Source organism: Manis pentadactyla, chromosome X (genome assembly GCF_030020395.1).
Source record: "Manis pentadactyla isolate mManPen7 chromosome X, mManPen7.hap1, whole genome shotgun sequence".
NCBI classification, from domain to species: Eukaryota; Metazoa; Chordata; class Mammalia; order Pholidota; family Manidae; genus Manis; species Manis pentadactyla.
Window position 1 is genome coordinate 9,526,109 of NC_080038.1, and position 24,094 is coordinate 9,550,202.

The window sequence follows — 24,094 nt, forward strand, 5'->3', positions numbered from 1 at the left end:
TGTAGTCCCATGAGTTCATTTTTGCTTTTGTTTCCCTTGCTCAAGGAGATGCGTTCAAGAAGAAGTTGCTCATGCTTATATTCAGGAGATGCTAGCCTATGTTGTCTTCTAAGAGTTTTATGGTTTCATGACTTACATTCAAGTCTTTAATCCCTTTCAAGTTTACTTTTGTGTATGGGGTTAAACAATAATCCAGTTTCATTCTCTTGCATGTAGCTGTCCAGTTTTGCTAACACCAGCTGTTAAAGAGGCTGTCATTTCCCCACTATATATCCATGGCGCCTTTATCGTATATTAATTGACCATATATGTTGGGTTTATATCAGGGCTCTCTAGTCTGTTCCATGGGTCTATGGGTCTGTTCTTGTGCCAGTACCAAATTGTCTTGATTACTGTGGTTTTGTAGTAGAACTTGAAGTTGGGGAGCATAATGCTCCCACCTTTATTCTTCCTTCTCAGAATTTCTTTGGCTATTCGAGATCTTTGTGGTTCCATATGAATTTTGAATGATCTCCTATAGTTCGTTGAAGAATGCTATTGGTATTTTGATGGTAATTGCATTGAATCTGTAGATTGCTTTAGGCAGGATGGCCATTTTGACAATATTAATTCTTCCTATCCATGGGCCTGGCATGAGTTTCCATTTATTGGTATCTTCTTTAATTTCTCTTAAGAGTGTCTTGTAGTTTTTAGGGTATAGGTCTTTCACTTCCTTGGTTAGGTTTATTCTTAGGTATTTTATTCTTTTTGATGCAATTGTGAATGGAATTGTTTTCCTGATTTCTCTCTCTGCTAGTTCATCGGTAGTGTATAGGAATGCCACAGATTTCTGAGTATTAATTTTGTATCCCGCAACTTTGCTGAATTCAGATATTAGATCTAGTAGTTTCGGAGTGGATTCTTCAGGGTTTTTTATGTACAATATCATGTCATCTGCAAACAGGGACAGTTTAACTTCTTCCTTGCCAATCTGGATGCCTTTTATTTCTTTGTGTTGTCTGATTGCCGTGGCTAGGACCCCCAGTACTATGTTGAATAGAAGTGGGGAGAGTGGGCATCCTTGTCTTGTTCCCGATCTTAAAGGAAAAGCTTTCAGCTTCTTGCTATTAAGTATGATGTTGGCTGTGGGTTTGTCATATATGGCCTTTATGATGTTGAGGTACTTGCCCTCTATACCCATTTTGTTGACAGTTTTCATCATGAATGGATGTTGAATTTTGTCAAATGCTTTTTCAGCGTCTATGGAGATGATCATGTGGTGTTTGTGCTTCTTTTTGTTAATATGGTGGATGATGCTGATGGATTTTCGAATGTTGTACCATCCTTGCATCCCTGGAGATCATCATGGATGATCTTTTTGATGTATTTTTGAATTCAGTTTGCTAATATTTTGTTGAGTATTTTTGCATCTATGTTCATCAGGGATATTGGTCTGTAATTTTCTTTTTTTGTGGTGTCTTTGCTTAGTTTTGGTATTAGAGTGATGCTGGCCTCATAGAGTTTGGAAGTATTCCCTCTTCTTTACTCTTTGGAAAACTTTAAGGAGGATGGGTATTAGGTCTTCACTAAATGTTTGATAAAATTCAGCGGTGAAGCCATCTGGTACAGGGGTTTTGTTCTTAGGTAGTTTTTTGTTTACCAGTTCAATTTTGTTGCCGGTAAATGGTCTATTCAGATTTTCTGTTTCTTCCTTGGTCAGCCTTGGAAAGTTATTTTTCTAGAAAGTTGTCCATTTCTTCTAGGTTATCCAATTTGTTAGCATATACTTTTTCATAGTATTCTCTAATAATTCTTTGTATTTCTGTGGTGTCCATTTTCCTTTCTCATTTCTGATTCTGTTTATGTGTGTAGACTCTCTTTTTTTCTTGATAAGTCTTGCTAGGGGTTTATCTATTTTGTTTATTTTCTCAAAGAACCAGCTCTTGCTTTCATTGATTCTTTCTATTGTTTTATTCTTCTGAAGTTTATTTATTTCTGCTCTCATCTTTATTATGTCCCTCCTTCTACTGACTTTGGGCCTCATTTGTTGTTCTTTTTCTAGTTTCATTAATTGTGAGTTTAGACTGCTTATATGGGATTGTTCTTTCCTGAGGTAGGCCTGTATTGCAATATACTTTCCTCTTAGCACGGCCTTGGCTGCGTCCCACAGATTTTGCAGAGTTGAATTATTATTGTGATTTGACTCCATATATTGCTTGATCTCTGTTTTTATTTGGTCATTGATCCATTTGTTATTTAGGAGCATGTTGCGAAGCTTCCATGTGTTTGTGGGATTTTTCATTTTCTTTGCATAATTTATTTCTAGTTTCATACCTTTGTGGTCTGAAAAACTGGATGGTACAATTTCAATCTTTTTGAATTTATTGAGGCTCTTTTTGTGGCCTAGTATATGATCTATTCTTGAAAATGTTCCATGTGCACTTGAGAAGAATGTGTATTCTGTTGCTTTTGGGTGTAGAGTTCTGTAGATGTCTGTTAGGCCCATCTGTTCTAATGTGTTGTTCAGTGCCTCTGTCTCCTTACTTATTTTCTGTCTGGTTGATCTGTCCTTCAGAGTGAGTGGAGTGTTGAAGTCTCCTAGAATGAATGCATTGCATTCTATCTCCCCTTTTAATTCTGTTAGTATTTGTTTCACATATGTAAGGTGCTCCATGTTGGGAGCATAGGTATTTATAATGGTTATATCTTCTTGTTGGATTGACCCCTTTATCATTATGTAATGTCCTTCTTTGTCTCTTGTGACTTTCTGTTTTGAAGTCTATTTTGTCTGATACAAGTACTGCAACACCTTTTTTCTCTCTATTAGTTGCATGAAATATCTTTTTCCTTTCCTTCACTTTTAGTCTGTGTATGTCTCTGGGTTCAACGTGAGTCTCTTGTAGGCAGTATATAGATGGGTCTTGTTTTTTCATCCATTCAGGGACTCTATGTATTTTGATTGGTGCTTTCAGTCCATTTACATTTAAGGTGATTATCAATAGGTATGTACTTATTGCCATTGCAGACTTTAAATTCATGGTTACCAAGGTTCAAGGTTAACTTCCTTACTATCTAAGACTCTAACTTAACTCACTTAATATGCTATTACAAACACAATCTAAGGGTTCTTTTCTTTTTCTCCTCCTTTTTCTTCCTCCTCCATTATATATTAGGTGTCATATTCTGTACTCTATGTCGATCCCTTGATTGATTTTGGGGATAGTTAATTTAATTTTGCATTTGCTCAGTAATTAGCTGTTCTACTTTCTTTACTGTGGTTTTATTACCTCTGGTAACGGTTATTAAACCTTAGGAACACTTCCATCTATAGCAGTCCCTCCAAAATAGACTGTAGAGATGGTTTGTGGGAGGTTAATTCTCTCAGCTTTTGCTTATCTGGAAATTGTTTAATCCCTCCTTCAAATTTAAATGATAATCTTGCTGGATAAAGTAATCTTGGTTCCAGGCCCTTCTGCTTCATTGCATTAAATACATCATGCCACTCCCTTCTAGCCTGTAAAGTTTCTGCTGAGAAGTCTGATGTTAGCCTGATGGGTTTTCCTTTGTATGTGATCTTGTTTCTCTCTCTGGCTGCTTTTAACAATCTGTCCTTATCCTTTATCTTTGCCATTTTAATTACTGTATGTCTTCATGTTGTCTTTATTGGGTCCTTTGTGTTGGGAGATCTGTGGATCTCCATGGCCTGAGAGACTTTCTCCTTCCCCAGATTGGGGAAGTTTTCAGCAATTACCTCCTCAAAGACACTTTCTATCCCTTTCTCTCTCTTCTTCTTCTTCTGGTACCCCTATAATGCGAATATTGTTCCGTTTGGATTGGTCACAAAGTTCCCTCAATATTCTTTCATTCTTGGAGATCCTTTTTTCTCTCTGGACCTCAGCTTCTTTGTATTCCTCTTCTCTAGTTTCTATTTCATTTATTGTCTCCTCCACCGTATCTAATCTGCTTTTAATACCCTCTGCTGTGCTCTTCAATGATTGGATCTCCGACCAGAATCATTCCTGAGTCCTTGAATATCTTTCCGTACCTCCATTAGCATGTTAATGATTTTTATTTTGAACTCCCTTTCAGGAAGAGTCATGAGCTTCATGTCATCTTTCTCAGGGGTTATATTAATTTTACTCTGTACCAGGTTCCTTTGCCATGTCATAGTTGTGTGTGGCGCCCTCTAGTGTCCATACGCTCTATTCTCTGGAGCTGTTCGACCCCTGAGGCAATGTCAGGGGTCACAGGGGAGTGGGATTGATGCCTGGGGGGAGGATAGAGCTGTTTCCTGCTTCCCAGCTGCTATGCCTGTCTCCACTGACTGAACCAGTGGGCCGAGCACACAGGTATAAGCTTTTGTCCCAGAGCAGTTGGATATGGATCCTTGCTTTCCACAAGCAGCTGGAATCTCAGTCTCTCCAGGAATTCTGTCTGTCTTAGCTTTCCAACCCCGTAATCATGAGAGTATCATGAAAGCACCATGAAATCTATGTTTGTGCTCCCGAAGCAGATCTCCGGAGTTAGGTATTCAGCAGTCCCAGGCCTCCACTCCCTCCCTGCTCAGTTTCTCTTCCTCCCGCCAGTGAGCTGGGGTGGGGAAAGGGCTTGGGTCCCGCAGGGACACAGCTTTTGTAAGTTACGCTGTTCCGTGAGGTCTGCTCTTTTCTCCACGTGTACGCAGTCTGGCATAGGCCTCTTTCCTGTTGCTCTCTCAGGATTAGTTGTATTAATTATATTTTCGTATTATATGCAGTTTTAGGAGGAAGCCTCTGTCTCACCTCTCATGCCACCATCTTTAATCTCAACCCCATTATATTTTAAACTACTTTACTCAACAACCACCCTGAACATGAGTATCTTTAGCTTTTATTAAATTCCCAAAGAGTCCTATTACCCAAAATTAAAAACACCTGCTGTCAAACGTAGCCCCTGCTGGGTATAGCGCCCTCTCAGAATATTCCCATGGAACCCCGGGAGTACTTTTATGAATTACCTCAGTATAGTATACAACTCTGCCACTGTCTCTCCCATTAGGACTGCAAGTTTTTTGAAACCTAAGAAGAGTCTTATTTATCTTTTTATCTCCAGCACCTATTTATATGCCTGGGCATGACAATGTTTTCAATGAAACATCAATAAACTTATGACTGACTGAAATCTCTCTGTATACCCTCCCACTTCATACACCATTGGTATTTTGAAAGAGATGAAATGTTTTCTATAAGCACATCAATTGGAAGAATTAGAACATACAAATGATTAAAAAAGAAGACAGAATTCTACTCCTCCTCTTCTCAAATGATGTAGTACCCATATGGAATAAAGATTTAAGTTTTTTAGACTTAGACAGCTCACAACTTTTCCTAGAATTCCCAGCCAATGATAAACACTTCAGAGAATCTCAAGACCTCCTTGAGTAGTCTCAAAAAGAAGTTATTTAAAGATTATTTAAAGAACTGACACTTTCATTTAAGAAAGCCTGAAACATGAGTGAGCAATGATAAACACAGTAATTCTGGAGAGCAATGGTTCTAACAAAGACAAGTGAAATGAAACAGGAAGAGAGATTCAGGTATTTAGATATAGATGGAGGGCAGTAGTCAAGAGATAAAACTCAGCTTAGGCCATCAATCAACTCTAAGAACTTGCCCATTACAGAATTTAAGGTAACATAGCATACATTTTCCCCAGTATTTCAATTATTTTAACAAACTTACACTTTTACTGAATTGTATATTTCTTGTAATCTTTTTTCCCTTTTTCAGTAAGTGCATCTTGTTAACATAAAACTGTCAAGAGGACATGGCACTGTTTGATTGCAAACTGTCTTTTTAAGCAGAATACCATAGGGGTGAGAGAGTGAAGGCTCTGAAGCTATACTGGATTTGAATCTTGGCTCTGTTCCTTATTAGCTGTATAACCTTGGGTATGTTATTTAACTAATGTGGGTCTCAGTTACTTGACCTATAAATAAAAGAGAGTTAATAGTACACGTTATAACAGCATTGTATAATAGAATTTTCTGTGACTAAGGAAATGTTCTTTTCTGTACTATCCAAATGGTAGCCACTAGCTACATGTGGCTATTGAGCATTTGAAATGCGACTAGTACAACTAAGAAACTACATTTTTTATGTAATCTTAATTGATTTAAATGTAAATTTAAATAGCCACAAATGACTACTGGCCACCATCCCGGTAAGCATAGTTTTATAGGGTTGTAAGGATCATATGGGCTAAGCATTCAAATCAATGTCTGGTACATAGTAATCAATAAATGTTATTAGCTATTGCTATATCCTAGCACGCCACATCATAGAAAACTGGTATCGAAGTGTGACTCACAGTTTTCTTCAACTCTTGCCCTAAATGTTGTGGGTAATTGTTTTTCCTATTATTTATAGTTTCAGGCTAATTCTTTCCCCTTCCATGTGGCACTGGCTTCAGGAAACACCACTCCAGTCCGCACACCAATCTCCATCTCCCCTTCTTGAGCCTAACACATGTACTGCACATTCACTTCCTCTGGGAAATTCTGTAGACTGTCAAGAACACACTCGGCCCTGGCTTCCTTCAGATGCTACTACCTACCCTCAACTCCCAGTGTTTTTACTACCTTTACTAGAATCTTTCAAGTGTTAGAGCATATTCATTTTCTGTTTGGATAACTTATGCAGGATTTTATTATCACACTTGACATAGCCAAATAACTTAGTCATTCTAAATGCTAAAACATCCCTTCAGGCTTATAAAAACTACACCAAAACTTCACATCACTTTGTTTTTTTAAATGATGTTGGAATGAACTTAGTTAGATCTTTTGCTCCCTCATATATGTTAAAAAGCAACTGCTCGTGTTCTAGCACATACTTGTTACCTTTGAAAAGGCTACAAGATGTAAATTAATAACACTGTGTATCTCTTCTGATATAGCAATACTACTCTATTTCTAAAACAGCCCCATAATATCAAACCTGGTTTTCCTGGCACAAAGACTCCTAGAACAATCCAAATCGATAAAGATTTCTTTCTCTTCCTACTGGACGGGATAGAGCCAAGGATATGAGAAGAGTTGTCAGAAGACCTTTATAAGTCTGAATTCTTCTGATATCTAAGAAATATGGTCCTTACATTTATACTTTTATATTCTAAAACAGAAAATATGGAGAAACAGGTTAAATAATCTGACACATACCTCTAACCCAATGAGGAAGCATAATTAAATAAGCGACCTGGTGTAACACCAGTGGGAAGCTAAGTTAAGGAATAGAAAAAGAAGATAAAGAATTTTTTTAAAATTAAAGTTTATCTCAGGTATAAGGTATGAACTAATCTGAGTTGTAAACAAAAAAATCCCCCAAAGCAAAAAACAGGAAAGAAGCCTAGAGAGCCACTGCCCAGAAATGAAAGGGGGCAAGAGATGGGTGGCTCATTCCGACTCTTCTTTTAGCAGGTACAAGCACCCTGTGTCTGTAGTTCAACTGTGCCTGTCCTGGGACTCTTCATGGCCAACAACTTTGTTCTCTGGGATTCTTTTTTCCATGTCTAGCAGTGAGAAATGATTTCAGCTGCAAGTAATAGAAATCTTGATTTCTGTTACAAGGAATTTTTTTTCTGAAGTTGTAGGCTGTCCTGGGCAAGGATAAGATTTAGACTTAGGTTTGATTCAGCAGTATAATAAAACAATTTCACAGTATACAATATCAGATTCATTCTAAAGCCTAATTTCCTATGATTATAAGATAACTCAAAACTTTTAAAATAAGGGCCATCTGCTTCCAGCAGGACAGGAAAAGAGCCTCTTCCTCACCAAAGGACCAATCCTTTTAGACCCTTGGTCCAGTTAGGCCCAATTTAGGTCTTGTGCCCATCCCAGACCAGTAACCAGGAAAATGTCCTATACTAACTGGCGTAGACTTGTCAGGACTAACCTCTGGAACTGGAGATGGGATCCACTTCCCTAAACACATGAACTGTAGGAAGTTACGTGTTTAAAATAATTTTAAAAGTAATTCTTGAACAAAACTAGAGTTCTGGCATTAGAAAAGGAATAAATTGATGGGGGACAGGCAATCAATAGAGTGCATAACACTTTTCTCCCACTCCTGACTGACATGGAGGCTAGTGCTAAATAGTTTGGCTAATTACAAATGGTATGCTTTACTCGGCCATAACACTACTTATGACTGCTGCAGTGGGGAAATGGATAATTACAGTGAAGCTTAAGATGCTAAAGAATTTTTCTGGCTGAACTCAGGACCATCATGTTGACCTACAGTTACACACATGGGTACTTTGGTCCAGGTAGCTGCTCACAAGTGTAGCACAGGAAAAATCTCAATAGCAAGGGCATGATAGGTGTCTGATTTTCTACCCTTATGAACATTCACCACCTGAACAGTGCCTGCTACCCTACTGAGTAAATAGCCAAGAAAGGATTATTGCAATAAGGTCCTCAAAAGAAGGCAGACCATTAGCCTTCTTTTGTGAAGATATTTAGCACTGTAGTATATATTTTATAGAATAGGGTTGTTCTGTTGAGGCAGTAAGCAATTCAAGTAACAGATTCAAGAAACACAAAGAGGGAAAACAGAACAAACCTTTTAAGGATTCAATTTACACTGTTATGATCGGCAGTTTTTCCACTGTACCACACTGTCTTTAGCAGCAAAAGCCTAAAGTTCTCCAGATGGGGCTACCCAAGAAAAAGCTTTTAGTCCCCAGTTCTTAGAATGCAAAGTAATGTTTTCACAAGTTTCAATACAAGAAAGAAAAAGGATACCTCTCAATATCTGGTATTCTCCAAGTTTTAAGAAACACAGGAAGAAAGAAACACAGGAAAGGCAGACAAAAAAGACAGACAAACAGAGAAAAACAGACAGACTGGAAAGAAGGGAAAGAAAGCAGACAGGAAAGAGCAAAAAGAAAGAAAAACAAAGCTTCACATCGTTTTTTAGCCTAGACAATTAAATTTTTTGTTTTTATTAGAAAGGGCAGGAAGAGAAGTAAATTAATTAGACCTTTCCCTTTCTGAGAATAGGGAAAAAATTGAGTAGTCAATTCTATATGGTATAAAGAGATATTATCAGGACAATAAAAGATTCACTTGCTTGTTATTAGAATTCTTAAACAGTCTGCTGATTTTGAAAAAAATTAGTAACAAGGGTACAGGATAAATTTGCTTGTGTCCAACCCCTTAATTTGACTTAACATTTTTTTCACCAAACCAAGTAACGTCACACCTAAGCTGGCTTGCACACCAAACCGAATAACATCATGCCTAAGCTGGCTTGCACTCCCTTCTTTAGTTAAGGGATCAGGAGGCCAACAGAAAGTTTTGTGTCTGAAAACTATGGCGTGCTCTGTTCCAAAACAAAACTGATTTTCACTTTAGTGATGTGGATTTGGAAGGATCATGTTTTTTGAGGGGAGCCTCAGGTTCATGAAGAGGGCGGTGGTCAGAGGAATATGCTCACAGAGGCAAACACGACTCAGTCATGAGAGCGGCTAGGGCATCATTTCCTCAAACTTTGGATTTTCTAACTTGCAGTAAGTAGAAAAACTATGCTGGAGTACAAAACTCACTTGTAAAGAGGTTATTTGATATATATAGAGAGAGTAAACATATATTTGTATTTTTTGTTTGCTTGTATAAATATGAACAAGCAGCATGTTTTTATTATCCTTTCCTATAAATAAACTATTATGATTAAATTTTTTTTCTGACAACCTCCATTTTACAATTTAGTTCCTATATACTATACTTGGTTGTTCTTTGAGAACATGTCATGGGCAGCTTCAATATATCTACTGATATACACTGCTTCTAGATTTCCACAGTTAATCCTGAAATTATTCCATTTCCATTTCCCAGAAGTCTGAAGTATTTTCCACTGGCATTTCATAGAAATAAAGTACAGGGTGCTACCTCAATTTGCACTGGGTTACTAAAAAGAAAGGTAGTGTATTACATGGATCATATAAAAACCCAGATAAGAAAATAATAACCCATATTCTCTAAAACCATTTGCATCACCAGATCACTAGGTACAAGTACTTCAAAGGCATGGGGATAATTAGCACTTCATAGCTGCAAGAATGAAATGCCACTTTCTATAATCATCTTTATTTCTGTCAACTGAGATTTAAACTTCCATCTCACCTAAGAATTTTAGAGCAAAAAGGATCAGAAACATTTGTTTTGGCCCATATACTTGGTGTCTTTCCCTCTCCTCACATTCTCTTATTACTCCAGAATTTGTATTCTTCCAAAATAAAGGAATAGGTTGAATTTTTACTTTCTATGAAATGTCTCATTGGACCCCTTAAATATCACTTCTTCACTGAAATGTATTTTCACTTATTTTTAAATTTCTCACTCCCTCTCCACCACAATAATCTTTATTTAGAATTTTATATTTTAGTTTTGCCTAGAGTTGGAATTTCAGATGGCTTAAAGGCACTTTCAATTTTTTTAAAAAATAGTGGCCTGTGAGGTTTGCCCAGCCCTTTTGAAAGAGACACTTCTCAAAAAAATGCCCTAGAATTTGCACATTCCTATAGACTTACACAATGTTAGAGAAGCTTTCTACTAAGCTTCAAATTAACAAGGATTTCAAACATTTTCATCTTAATGGACTCACTTAATTATTCTGCCATTTAAATTTCCTTAGGAGCTTAATGTTTACAGAAACTTGTGAATCCTGACAACCTTAATGATCTGTTCGAGGCTGATTTTTGTATGCTAGGTTTTACTAAGCAGAATACAATAAAAGGACTGTTATAAGTTTTTTGAAGATTTAGACCAAAATAGTTACATCATTTCTGCCTTAAATGGAAACTCTAAGGCAGTTTCTCAGCATCAGCATTACTGAAATGTTGGGCCGGATTCTTCTCTGTGGCAGGGGCAGCAGAGGAGGATGTTTAGAGGCATCCCTGGACTCCACCCACTAGACACCAATGGTACCCCTGCCTCCCCTCTCCATTCCTCACTTCTTCTGACAACCAGATGATGTCTCGAGACATAGCCAAATGCCCCTGAGAGGTGGGGGTTAGGAGGCAAAATGGCCCCAGTTGAGACTGCTATTCTAAGGCATGCTGTTCTACACATTATCAAAACCAAAGGTTCTACAGCAAGCCTCAATCTTCATTTTTACGAAGGAGGCATATAATGTAAAATGAAAACAAGTGGAACCAAAACGTTCTGGCAAGGAAAACATATTTTGAAATGTAATCAAATTGAGATTGTAATTATGAACCAGTCACTCTCTCTGCAGCAAGGTCTGATTCTAGCTGAACTTCAGCTAATTTCAAAGTCATTTCTCTATAAAGGGTACCACTCACTGTTAGGTTCATCCCCAACATTTGCTTTTCTCTCTGAAGTTCTTCTCTGTATGGATGGGTGCTTTCCTTTGTGTCTGATAAAGCTGCCACAGCTCCACTACCTTTTTCTTTGCTTGCTTCACAGCTCTGCACTGGGTTGTTTTCAACCTTAACTGAGGCAGAAGAAAGAGAACCAAGGGTAACCAATTCCTTCTCCAAACTTAATGCCAAATGATCAATCAGGCAATCCTTATTTCCTAATTTCAGATTTTTGAAGAAACACTTTGTAGGGAGAGCTTTGATGAGGTTATGAAGGCACTGGAACAAAACTGTTTGATTCCTGGAATAAAAGAAACAAATATAGTATTATAAAACTTGTCACATAGCACAAAGCAGTTGTATACAACATGTTGTAGTTGTCAATTAATATTCATTTATAGAACCTCAAGCAATGAATAGAACCGATAAAGTGTGCTCGTGATCACTGATACAATTCAGATTGTACCAACCCAAAATACTATATCAAGTCAGTTAATACCAATTAGGTTGCTTCCTTATTAGAATTTTTTTCTCTGAGTACTAAGACCAATACCATGTTTCTTAAATTTCATCGTGGGGAAGAAGTTCAGGGGAAATCTTAAAATAATTATTTGGCTCTAATCAACAACAAAAAAAGCCAAAACCAACATAAATTAGAACAGCTTCAGTTTCTGAATGAGGTCACCTGTCCATTCATGCCAAGCCAGGCAATGACCCAGACATGTCCCACAGTGGCACAGAATTCTACTGTGGGGATTGCTGTCTGACCACACACACACACATTAACTTCTCTGGACCAATTCCAATTTGGTGTCATTACATTAACTTCTCTGGACCAATTCCAATTTGGTGTCATTACCTGGAATAGACTATTAAAATCCCTTCAAATGGTGTTTTTTGTTTCCAGTTGAAGAGTGTCCCATAGAAACTTCCTGGCCTTTTGCAAAAGCAAATTTCTGGAAAATCTTTGACTACTTCACATTTCATGCATTCTAAGAGCCATGTCTTCACTGGAGTCAGAGAACAGCTGGGTGATGTGATTTGAAAACAAGTTTTGTGCAATGCTGCGAGAAGTGCAAAGAGATCTTCCATGTGTTCTACAAGAAAAACATGTCACGAATTCTGTCATTAAACTCTGTTATCAAATAAAGAGAATTCTTAAAATTTTTGGATTCAATTATGTATATGATTAAAATGTATGAACAAGAATTACCTATAGGTCTGTTCTTTGGAAATGTCAGCAGGTATTTCCCACTTGAAAGATCTTCTAGATTTAAAAAGATCCTGCCACACTGAATATAATGATCTTCAGAAGAGTTATCATTTTTTCTCTCCCTAATTTGTAGCAGCACAACACAGCAGAACTTATTGAATGCTAAAAGTGGTGAAAGAGATGTTACAGCAGTAATTATCTGTATACACTCTTTCTCAGGTGGTTGTTCACAAACAGTGCTTTCCTCTTCTTCATCCTCTTCTTTCTTACTATCAACGGTCAACTTGATTCTTTTCGCCTCTGATCTTATTTTGTATGGCACTGAGCGTGGTACTGGAAAAGAATCCCTACTCAACTTAATCACCCTATTTTGACATTTAATAAGCGGAATGCTGGAGTTATGAGGCCGATCCATTAACAGCAATAAAGTCACATGATTCAGGGACCTACAAAAAAAACCTCAAGAGTTCAGTTTCATCTGAAAGCTCATTCTTTAAAATCAAACACATGATTAAATGCCATACAAACAACAAATTCTCTCTTTTCCTAGGAAACATCATTTCAAATGTAAAATACACCAGAAAATTAAGCATAAAAGCTAAAACATTTTTAAAGAGTCTATAATAACACTTCTCTTGAAATAGGTAAGCAAAAACACTGTAAATATTTTGGACTTTAGGAAATTAATTTTTTAAGAGAAAGGAATGGTAAAATAATGCTTAATTTTATTTTTGAGGTAGGTTATTTTATCCCCTTCTTTTTAAACAAGAAAAAAACTTTTAACAAGTTTATTTCGTTAATTCAGAATGCAAACATTGCTAAAAACTGCATTTTTACTTCCCTAAATGACTTGAATAAAATCTGCTTTTTAATACAGAATATTGTTTATCCCTCAGCAATGATGTTTTGGATATAATATTGTTAAAATTAATCTCACCTGTCTCTATTTACGTTGTTTAATATGGCTACTAGAAAATTTTAAATTACGCATGTGGCTTGCATTATATGCTGTTGGACAGTGTTGTTCTAGAGTATCAAGACAATGTTATGATGTTAGAATTTACTTACAGCTTCAAAGAAGATGTGCTTTTCACTCCAACAACCAAGCTATCTTCTATTACACGATACCACAGCTTCTCTACTAGCTTTTCTGAATTCTGAAAATTGTCTGATGACTTTCCATCAAAGGTATAGACAGGATTTTCTTCTTTACCACAAAGAGTAACAAGACATCCCTTATAGAAAAACATGTTTAAATAACTGATTACAAAAATACTACCAAACATAGTAAAACTAAAAAAATAATATAAATCAGCTTTTTTGGCCAGACCTTATGGTTTACATATTTTAAAATAAATTATCACCTATGTTATAGATCATACATGATTCACTAAAATAAAATTTATTATAAAACAAATACATAATTGTCTACTCAGATCAAAAAGCATGACCTGACTGGAAACAAGATGGGGTATCCAACACAGAGCCAACAGGGATATAAACCTGGAGTCTATTTTGAAAAATAATCTGACAATATGTGCCCCAGGCATACTGAAAACAATCCAATCTTTATTTCAGTGGCTTGCACTAAACCTGTAACTGTACACTTTTGTATTAATAAAACTGATTAAGCTACCTCTGGACTGCTGATCAGTTACTGCTAAAATTTTATTCTTAAAATGAGGCCAGTATCATTCATTTCCATATACATACAGATTAATAATAACAATAGAAGTAGGAAGAGGAGGAGGAGTAATGATAATAATAATAGACAACACTTAACTGAATGCTTACTATATGTCAGGCCCTGTTCTAAATGCCATTCATGTGGCAATTTACTTAACCTTCACATCAACCCTAATGCCCTAGGTCAGTAGTATTATTATCTACATTTTCCAGATAAGGAAAATGAGGCACAGGGAGGTTAAGTACCTTGCCCAAGGTCGCACAGCTAACAGGTGGCAGAGCTGGGATTTGAACCAAAGCAGACTGGTTCCAGAGCCCATGCTCCATCTTACCCATTATTCTATACTGCCCCACTGTGTGGTAATTACTGAAAAAAGATATGGGCACTTAACACATTATAGTGGACTAAACATGTCCCTAGGAATCCGATGCTTCTGCCAGTAGCTGTAAGACTTGAGGCTGGCTATTCATCCAAAACCTGAAGGAACTTTTACTACCTGCCAGAACTGCTTTCAAAATAGCCATGTGAAAGGCCAAAAACGGTGCCTTGCATACAATGGCTTCAATGAATTAACTTCTAAACATTTCTTCCCCTTTTCTAATATTGACAAAATCATTGGGGTGAGGTGAGGAAGGGAAATTGGGAGATTTAACAATGACTTTCATGAGGTTTCTGGGATATTAGAACAGTAATACAGAAATGCAGCATGGTGTGCTTTTGTTATGATTCTTACAGTAATGGACTCATCTTTGAACCAAAATCCTCATATTGCTAAGAGTGAAATACAGACACAAAGCACAGACCATTACAAGAATGATTAGTCTTGAAGGAAGCAGAGCTAGGCTTTAAAGTGACTTGAGGGAATACAACGCAAAACAAGCTTTTCTATGTCCAGCTCTCCTTCATTTATTTGTGCTATGCTTTCTATGTATGGAACTAATATGCATAAATATTATTTTTATGAAGTCAAAGCAGTTTTTGCTAACTTTCTTCATTATCATACTGGAATAAGTAACTGCCAAGTACTGTTCCTTGCAGTTCTTATGATGGTCAACCACAAGGAAAACCAGAGTAAAATCATAAAAAGCAGATATAAGGACTAAAAAAGCACAGCAAGTTAGGGACATTAACTAAAAGAAGAAATATCCTTAGAAATGAGCATGCAACAGACTAAAAAGATAATTATTATACCAATGAAGAAATTATGCCATCACTAATACAAGGTTAAATAATGCTCAGTATATTGTTTAAGGAGTCAGAAAACATATAATTCACTTAGCAATAATTCTATTCAAACTATACAAATAAAAAGTTTAATAATTAAATCTTTTTTAAACAGAAGGACTTGTTCCCCAAGGTTCCTGGTAACAGATTTTAATGTCCTACAAAATAAGAATAATTTGCAAATTGGTAAAATATAGGCTTCTTAATCAAATAGTTCTCACTGTCATAAAAGCCCACCATTATAATTTCTGCCACCTTGTTTCTTGGTTCCACTGGGCAGCATTTCCTTATATCCCACTATTGCAATTTATTACTTCAACAGCCTGTAGATTTTCACATCATAAAATGATAAAATAGTTACATGATTAACTTTACCTCCTCTGTACTTGATGTACTATCATCCTTCCCTTGAACCATGTTTATTAAAGTTTTGCAATATTTTGCAATAATTTTTTCCTTAAGCAAGAGATGCTGCTGTAATTCCTGACTAGAAACCAAACCAATCTGTAAAACAGGAAGAAAAATCATTGCCAGAGATATAATTCCAAATGAAACCTGACATACCATTAAGTCAGGAAGTACTTTCTCCAGATGTACTTATTAATTCATTTTTCTATAGAAAAGCAGAGAATAGTTCTCAGAGCAAAACTATAAATTTTAAGTCTCTAGGTACAATGGAAAATAACAGGGCAAATAACTGCAATGGATTTTATATATCAAATTGAGAGAATGTCAATGTATTAGCATCCGTTCCATCACTGAGTCACATAATCAATCAGTATGAATATGAGTAAGTCCTATCAATATGAATAAAAATCAAGACCTACTAACACTCCTACCCCCACAAGAAACAGTTTTTCTTGTTGAAATAATTTCTGCTTCAAAAAGACATCACTATGAAGAGAAATGGTCATTTTTAATTTGACATTGTCTGAAATCCTCTGTTCATATAACCTTTATAGCAAAATTTTAAAGATAACACATAACAGCCCCCAAACTGTCACAAGTTTATTTTTGTGCTAAATAATAAACTCAGTGCTAGGGTCAATTCTTAACTACTGAAAAAAGCAAAATTGGGCTTTGGACTGGGCAAAGAGCTATCTGTTCCTTTTATTACACCAGATTAATAGATTTCATCAATAAGGGTGAAACATTCATGAAATATATTTTGCTACTGAAAATTTAAAGAGTCACGTCATCGAACTGATGGAAGCTGTTTCACTTCAGATGGATCCTGAGACTGTTTAAGTATTAATCCAGCTTTTAATGTCTTTCTAGATTGAAAAAACAAAATGCATTTTGTTTTTTAATTCTTTTCTCTTTTAAATTACATTTTAAGGTAGGTAAATTCTTTTTCTCTTTATCAGTGAATACAACTTGGAGAGTGAAGACTGAATTGTATCTTACCTCACCACACAAAGTATGCTAAGTGTCTAGCTAATATTGTAACATTTCCTGTGTTGGCCTAGTTCTGTGGGCTCCACTTCATTCACACTCCATCACTCATTCACTAAGTAATTCATGACTTAGGGGACGGGAGATGTACCCAATAGAGGTGGATAGCCAAATGTGAGGCTGCTGGAGAGGTAGGGAGTAGAAGAGAGGAATATGTAGGCAGACGGGCAATGAGTGCATCCTCAGAAATAAAAAATCTACAAGAATATACATGCCAAAGTGTTAAAACTGGTTATATCTCAGGAGCAGAATCACAGGTCATCATTAGTTTCTTCTTAATATATCTTTGCATAGTCTGAGTATTTTACAAGGAATGTATATAACCTTCAGACATTTGGGGAAAAAACAAAACTCTTTTTAGGGAGCTTTATATGAAAAACTTGAGGGTAAACTATTCGTGTTTGGAACATAGTCATCATATTTGCTGCTCCTTTAAAAGAGATTCTGTGATACTGATCCTAAAGACCAGAAAGAATGTATTTTCTAAAGTGAGCTTCTATTTTTTCTTATGAGGCTTACTAAATTTATACAATCTTACTACAAAAAGGTATCATTTTTAGATGATACATTTATAAGTAATGTCATAATAGTTTTTACAGAGATATACTGAAAAGGTGAAGATCCTTTGAAATACCATTTTTTTCCAATCACTGAGTTGTTTATGCTTGAAGAAACTTTCTTTCAATGTTCTTTCCTCCATTTAGAACACCACTAATCCAAAAAAGCAAAAGCAAAAGCAAAAGCAAAAGCAAAAGCAAAAAGCAAACACAGACACTAACTTTCAATCTTCTTTCCAGAGGTGGAACCATCAAATAACAATTCTCTTTGCCTTCAAATAAGTCTTCATCACTGCAATCCAATGTTTCACTCTAATAAATAAAAAAATACACAACTGAAGTTTTGAAATAAATTGAAAATGCATAAGATTAACATAATACAATTACAGTTTGTCCACAGGGAAGTTTTTAATGTTACACACTATTATGTAAAAGAAAAAATATATATTTTTCCCATCATCTTCTTGTGGCTAGAAAAAAAATTACTATGATTACCATCATTACTACCCACCTAACATTTGTATACTGCTTCAAAAAGTACCATCTTACTAGAGTTTTATAAAATCACTTAACTAGAGAAAACAAGAATTATCCTCATCTTACTAAGGAAAAAAACAGGCTCAGAGATCTTTTATATACATCTGAAACTTTGAGGGTATTATCTCCAGTATGCCCAAGATCTTAAGATATTAAGAACTGTCACTTCTTTTAATAAAACCGTTTGACTTCAATTTACTGCTTAATTAATTAAATATTATCATGCTTCTCGGTATGTGATTTTCAGAAGCAACAATAAGGTTAACCTACAGTATTATCACTTGAGTGAACATCAGATATACTGTCTTCCAATTTTGATAAACTATCAAAAGCATAGTTCATTTATCTAACATTTGTTGAAAGGGGACTAAATGCATATATTTAAAAGATTCAATCTATCTTTAAAATTCAAAAAGTTTAAGCATGAAATCACAACTATTTAAATAGTGGGTCAAAAAGGTTTAAAGTGCTCAAATTTTCTAAAATGATTCTTGAAGTAATGCATTAAAAGTAAACAGAACTTACTGAATAGTCTATATTGCCAAGATCTGTTATTTTAAATGAACTCAGGCAATCTGAATTCAAGGGATCCTTAAAAAGAAGCAGTACTTGTTCAGTTCCAGTTCCAATAAAGTCATCTATCAGTATTGAGCTAGCTTTTTCCCACTTGGCAGCAACCTGAAAGAGAATGGTAAAGAATAGAGAAAAAAATCAGATGTGAACTAAACTAAATCCTTTTGTTGCATGTTGTTGTAATTTGCAATCTTCAGCTTATAAACAAGCAATGAAAATGGTAGTATAAACACTAAAAACCAAAATAAAAGACATAGGGGGATGAGAAAACATAAGGAGTTACAGTAACTTTATAAATAGCAAGGTACTTAAATTTAGTATTCTATCAAAGTTTGTCCAGGCACTGTCACATTCCTAATTTCTCTATCAAAAATTTATTATAATCTCTAAGTTCTAACACTTTCCATGGCTGAATATTTTGGAAATTCTAACATTTCTCATGAGTAACTCTAGTGAAAATTCTCTCTCCAACACAGTTAATTTAAGGATGACCCTCACTCCCATAAGTCTTAGTGAGCATGAACTTATGATTAGACCAATTTACACAAGAAATTCAGTTGAATTAGGTAACTGGAAGGTACTTTAAGAGCTCTCAAAGCAGAATAACCTTTAAGAGTCAAGATGAACTTAACACCCTAAATCCTGGTGTTTATCAGGGCAGCCATTATCAGGGGCACAGAAGGGGAGGGATCCTAATTGTGGGGCACCTAGAACCTTACTAGCCTAATGGAATGATTTGATCAGTTTATACCAGAACATGAGATTCTCAAGTTCAGAAGATAGAAAATAGAAGATGACTTCTTAAAGGTCCATAAAGCTGAAAGACTCCAGATGAGCACCCTGGAAAACTAACACCATGGAGATCAGATACCCCTTCTCCCTCAGGCAACAAAGCTCAAATTCCCACTCAGAAGTGCATAGACACATCATTTAGATCATAGAGGGTGGCTTGCATTAAAGCAAGAATGTAAGACTCTTTAATCTGTATAACCAAATAGTTTTTCCCCTATGAGGCTAATTTCCAAAGCTGTGATTTTTCACTCATGCAAGGAAGAAGCTATTTGTAAACCCAAATCCTCCCTTTCTCTCAACCCGCATGAGGCTCATGGAGTATAATGAACAATGTAGAGACATTAGTAATGTGTTTGGGATGTGACTACCATAGAGCTGTGCACTCATATGCAACCACACATATTTGCAACCTAAAGCTCCAGAATAGTGCTGTCCAAAAGGAATACAGGTGGGCCATGAGCCACAAATGCAAGGAACATACGTAATTAAAAATTTTCCAGTAGCCAATAAAAGACAATTCTCTAGCAGCAGTGAAAAGAGAAAGGTGAAATTATATTTTATTTAATCCAACATATCCCAAATATCATTTCAATTCAATATCATCAATAAAAAATTGAGATATTTTACATTCTTTTTTTTACTAAATCTTTGAGATCTGGTGTGTATTAAACATTTATATTTTATAGTACATTCTAATTCAGATTAGCCACATTTCAAATGCTGAATAACCACATGTGGCCAGTGGCTTCATATTAGCACACTTCTAGACCAAATTAACTTCCTGCAATCTATAACACACCAATAACTGTTTCAGGTATACTTGACAATGATGTCAATTTTGAAATGCCTGCTACATCAATTCTTGTCAAAACTTGCAGAAAGTTTGTATTCAAGTAAGAAATGCTAAGAAAAGCTAATCATGTTTTTCTCTAGACTCAGCTCTCTGTTTCAAGCCCTTTGACTAGATTAAACATTATACCTGGGGCTTTTATGAAGAGCTGATCTGAGAACATACTAACTTAATCTTCATTACTCATTCTAATTTATACATTTTCTATTTTACCTATCTTTGTAAGCTGCCTTAATTCCTTTATGGAATGAGACAGTGAAAGGATGGATGATGAATACACAGCCAACCCAAAGGAAAACTGCTTTTGTTTTCTCCCATTTGGAGGCAAAAGTGCTATCAAAGACACCATTTTATTACTCAATAATGTATCCATTCTATTATTCAAAACCTCTTACATAATACCACAAATAGTAAATTCCCCTCAGAACTCAATGCTAGAAAAAAATTTTCTCTTGGTAGTGTGTTCCATTCAATTCTAAGTCCTGCTCTATTTACTTTCTTTGTCTTAACTGCTAAACTAAGTATAAATAAAATACTCAAATGCAATTACTTCCCTTAACCCAGATTCTGACATGGTATTCACTCCCCCCTCCACTTTATTGTAGATTCTTAGCTTTTACTCCTGTTTTTAAAGTAATATATTTTCCCTTAATTAAATATATTTTACCCTAAGCTATATCCAACTTTCAAGTAGGTGGGTACAAATTTAACACCAAGATAAAGGCAAGAGCAGCAAAACTCCCAGAGTGGCGAGGTTACTGGGGCAATTGAGCAGCACTTAACTTTCAGATCAGGGAGTAACTTCAGAGCTCTCAATACAGGGCATTTGAGGACAGCTTTAAAAGGACAGATTCCCTGAAGACATAGCTTAAGGGGTATGTCAGTAAGTTTCTAGGTAACTTGTGGAAAGAATGGTGGGCCCTTGTAGACAAAAAACCCCAGAACACAATTCAAAGCAGGGAAGTCAACAATTACAGGCCCACTTACTGGGAATGACAGTCTCCTACTATGGGTGTTGTGTTAGTGGCAGAGCTCTAGTGTCCAAGCAGGGACACCCACTTCAAGTGAGTGAGGACTATATCCACTGAATTAATGAAGCATGAGGGAACTGTTTGTCCTTAACCAGGTGAATGAGGGACCCTGGGTATGTACAAGTCAGTGATGACAGCCCTAGCTCTTGTCTTAACATTTTAAAGCTACTACTTCCTGAACTTCTCCTATGAGCCAAACACTGTGCAAGACAATTTACAGTATCATTTTATTTAATTATCTCCTCTCAGAGGAAAGATGATGCCAATTTCATAGACAGAAAATGAGTCTACAAAAATGAAATACATTCTTTAAGGTAACACTAGTTAAGTGGCTCAGTTGGAATCCAAAGCCACGTTATGTGTGTTCTTTCCATTATCCTGACCCTAATAAGGATTACAGGTGATCCTCGATGTTACGCCCTACCATTTCTTGAAACGAAGTGAGAGTAGAAAAAGACAGAAAATGTTACCATCCAAACAACCTTCAAATAAAAGTATAATGTACTTTTAAAAGACTGTTTTCAAAACAAAATAGGATAATTTTCAAAATATTTTCCTTTTAAGAATTTAAGTCCTTTATGTATTACAGACGTTAAATATGGTTACATAACCTCCATTAACATAAAGGTAATTTACAAGGTAAAGCCTGATAGAACACAATTTCAATCTGACATTTCCACACACACAAACACAGGCACATAACAGTCCAGATTTTAAAATGCCTTTCAAACTTTCTAAAACATTTATCAATATTCCCTATCCAGGTGATAACACTGTGATACAACTTTAGGTGAGCTTCTAATTTAATGGTCAGAGCACATAAACTAAGGCAGTATCTGTTTTTTTCCAAAGAACCACAAGAACTTAGAGAGTTGTATAATGTACTAAAAAACTAATTTTGGGAGAGACATTTCTGACTATTAGTGATTATTTATTTTGGATTATAACACTTCACAACACATAACTGAATGTACTGATATGTATCTTAAGCCAGGAGGATGCAATGTTACCAAAAAAAATGAGAGTCAGAGAAATACTGGTGGAGACACCCAGTTACAAACCTCCAATTTCGTACTTATTTTCTGCACCTTTTTATCTGTTACTGAATGCTCAATACCAGTATTTTAAAGCAATTTCCAAATCTACATTAAAAGATATGACTATATGTAGATAAAATGTGAATGCCTGCTCAAAGAACAACTCTGAGTTTCAAAATTTAAATTCTCTAAGCAAGTTTTAAGGAAAAAAAAAAAACACATCACTTGTCTCTGGAGAACCATTATTTATCTCCAAAGGGACAATGAGATATTTCAAGGAATTTCTCTAGGTTTCATTTTATATTTAAATAGATCATCACCAGCTTTAAAAAAAGCTGAACAAATGATTGGAGTTTTCTAGGAAGGCTTATGAAGTCAAATCACTAATAATCTTACTCTAAATAAAAATACACATCCAATTATCACATTAATAAAAATTAGAAAGTTATATTAAAAAACAATATATAATCACTGTAGTTACATATTTAGATATTTCTAAACAAAGGTTTTATGATTCAGAATGGCAAGGCAAAACCTTATTAGGCAGTATTCAGATAACTTTTGAGAAAAATGAATGATGAAATATATATATGATTTTCTTTTAAGTGGAGCACTAAAAACTATTTGGATAGTAATACTCCAAATGAACTCTGATGCATAGGAATGCTTAATAGATCTAAGACTACACCAACCAAATCACTATGAGAATAAGTACTGTACCTGAAAGTTCTTTTCCCAAACAGCACAAACATCATTGGATCTAAAGGATACAATGAAAAGGTCTCCTCCACCTGATTCCCTAAGTTGAACTGCACAAGGATCTCCAAATGGAAGCTGGCAGACACGGTTAGGCATCCCATTTTGGAATGAAATCAGCTGATTCTTTCGAGTTAGGGCAATCAGAGACATTTTTAACTGGTTGTTGACAATCTCAGCATCACAGATATGCACACACGTTACCATGCTGCTATAAGCAAGAGGGATAATGTATTTATCACTTATTACTTCTTCACTTTCAAGGGAGTATACACAAAATTTGGTATTCTGAATTGCATAATCTGATTTTGAAGACTTTTGGGTACATCCTTCTTCAGAAGAAAAACGTTCCTTTGGTCCTAATAAAACCATACCTATATTTTCAATCTCCCCTGTCCACTCAATAGAGGAAAAGTTAACAGACACAGTAATAATTTTGCGGGTCTGGGAAGAGATATAGAAGAATGTTTTGGCATATCTCCATAAAAGTAGAGGGCCATTAAGGACCCTTATGGTGTCCTCCAACTCATGGCCTAGCCTAAAACTCAAACGTTTTTCAAATTCATTGGTATTGTGCAGAAATAGTAGAATATATTTGAAAATGTTATTCTTTTTATTGCACTGTATCAAAATACAAGGGAGGCAAATGTCAGTTCTGAAATCTGACACACATTCGCAACACATAATTTTTAAATTAGAGTTTTCTTCCTTTATGATGAAGAATCCAGTGGACTTCTGAACAAATGCTCTTGTTCCTTTGTCAAATACCATTCTTCTGACACGTAATATGGGTATTTTTGCAAGCCTTTCATGTGCAAAATTTTCTTCAGACAATTGAAAAACAAGGACTTCTCCATTATAACACAAGAGCTTTTCTTCTTCATAAGATGACATTGCTTGTTTGCTAGGTATTCCACAATATCAAACGTTTATGCTGGTCCAATTTTCTAATGCAAATTGATTTCAGCTGAAGCTTTTAAACCTAAAAATGAAATGACAAAAACTGCCATTAAGTAGGCAGAGTTGAAAACACATATTT

General features: G+C 35.6%; 1 protein-coding gene across 7 annotated transcripts in view; it reads right to left on the reverse strand.

Moving 5' to 3' along the window:
- The window catches only part of FANCB (FA complementation group B), a 359,567-nt gene that overhangs the window by 330,065 nt on the left and 5,408 nt on the right, over positions 1-24,094 (reverse strand). For 5 of the 7 annotated variants that reach the window (XM_057495750.1, XM_057495748.1, XM_057495747.1 and 2 more), the window contains exons 2-9: positions 23,020-24,037; positions 18,542-18,694; positions 17,702-17,791; positions 15,843-15,971; positions 13,625-13,791; positions 12,557-13,002; positions 12,203-12,440; positions 11,326-11,644 (exon numbers count right to left, since the gene is read on the reverse strand). In XM_057495750.1, the coding sequence (XP_057351733.1) occupies positions 11,326-11,644; positions 12,203-12,440; positions 12,557-13,002; positions 13,625-13,791; positions 15,843-15,971; positions 17,702-17,791; positions 18,542-18,694; positions 23,020-23,949 (2,472 nt within the window). In that variant the 5' untranslated portion in view covers positions 23,950-24,037. The other 2 variants (XM_057495753.1, XM_057495752.1) reach the window with 2 other exon arrangements.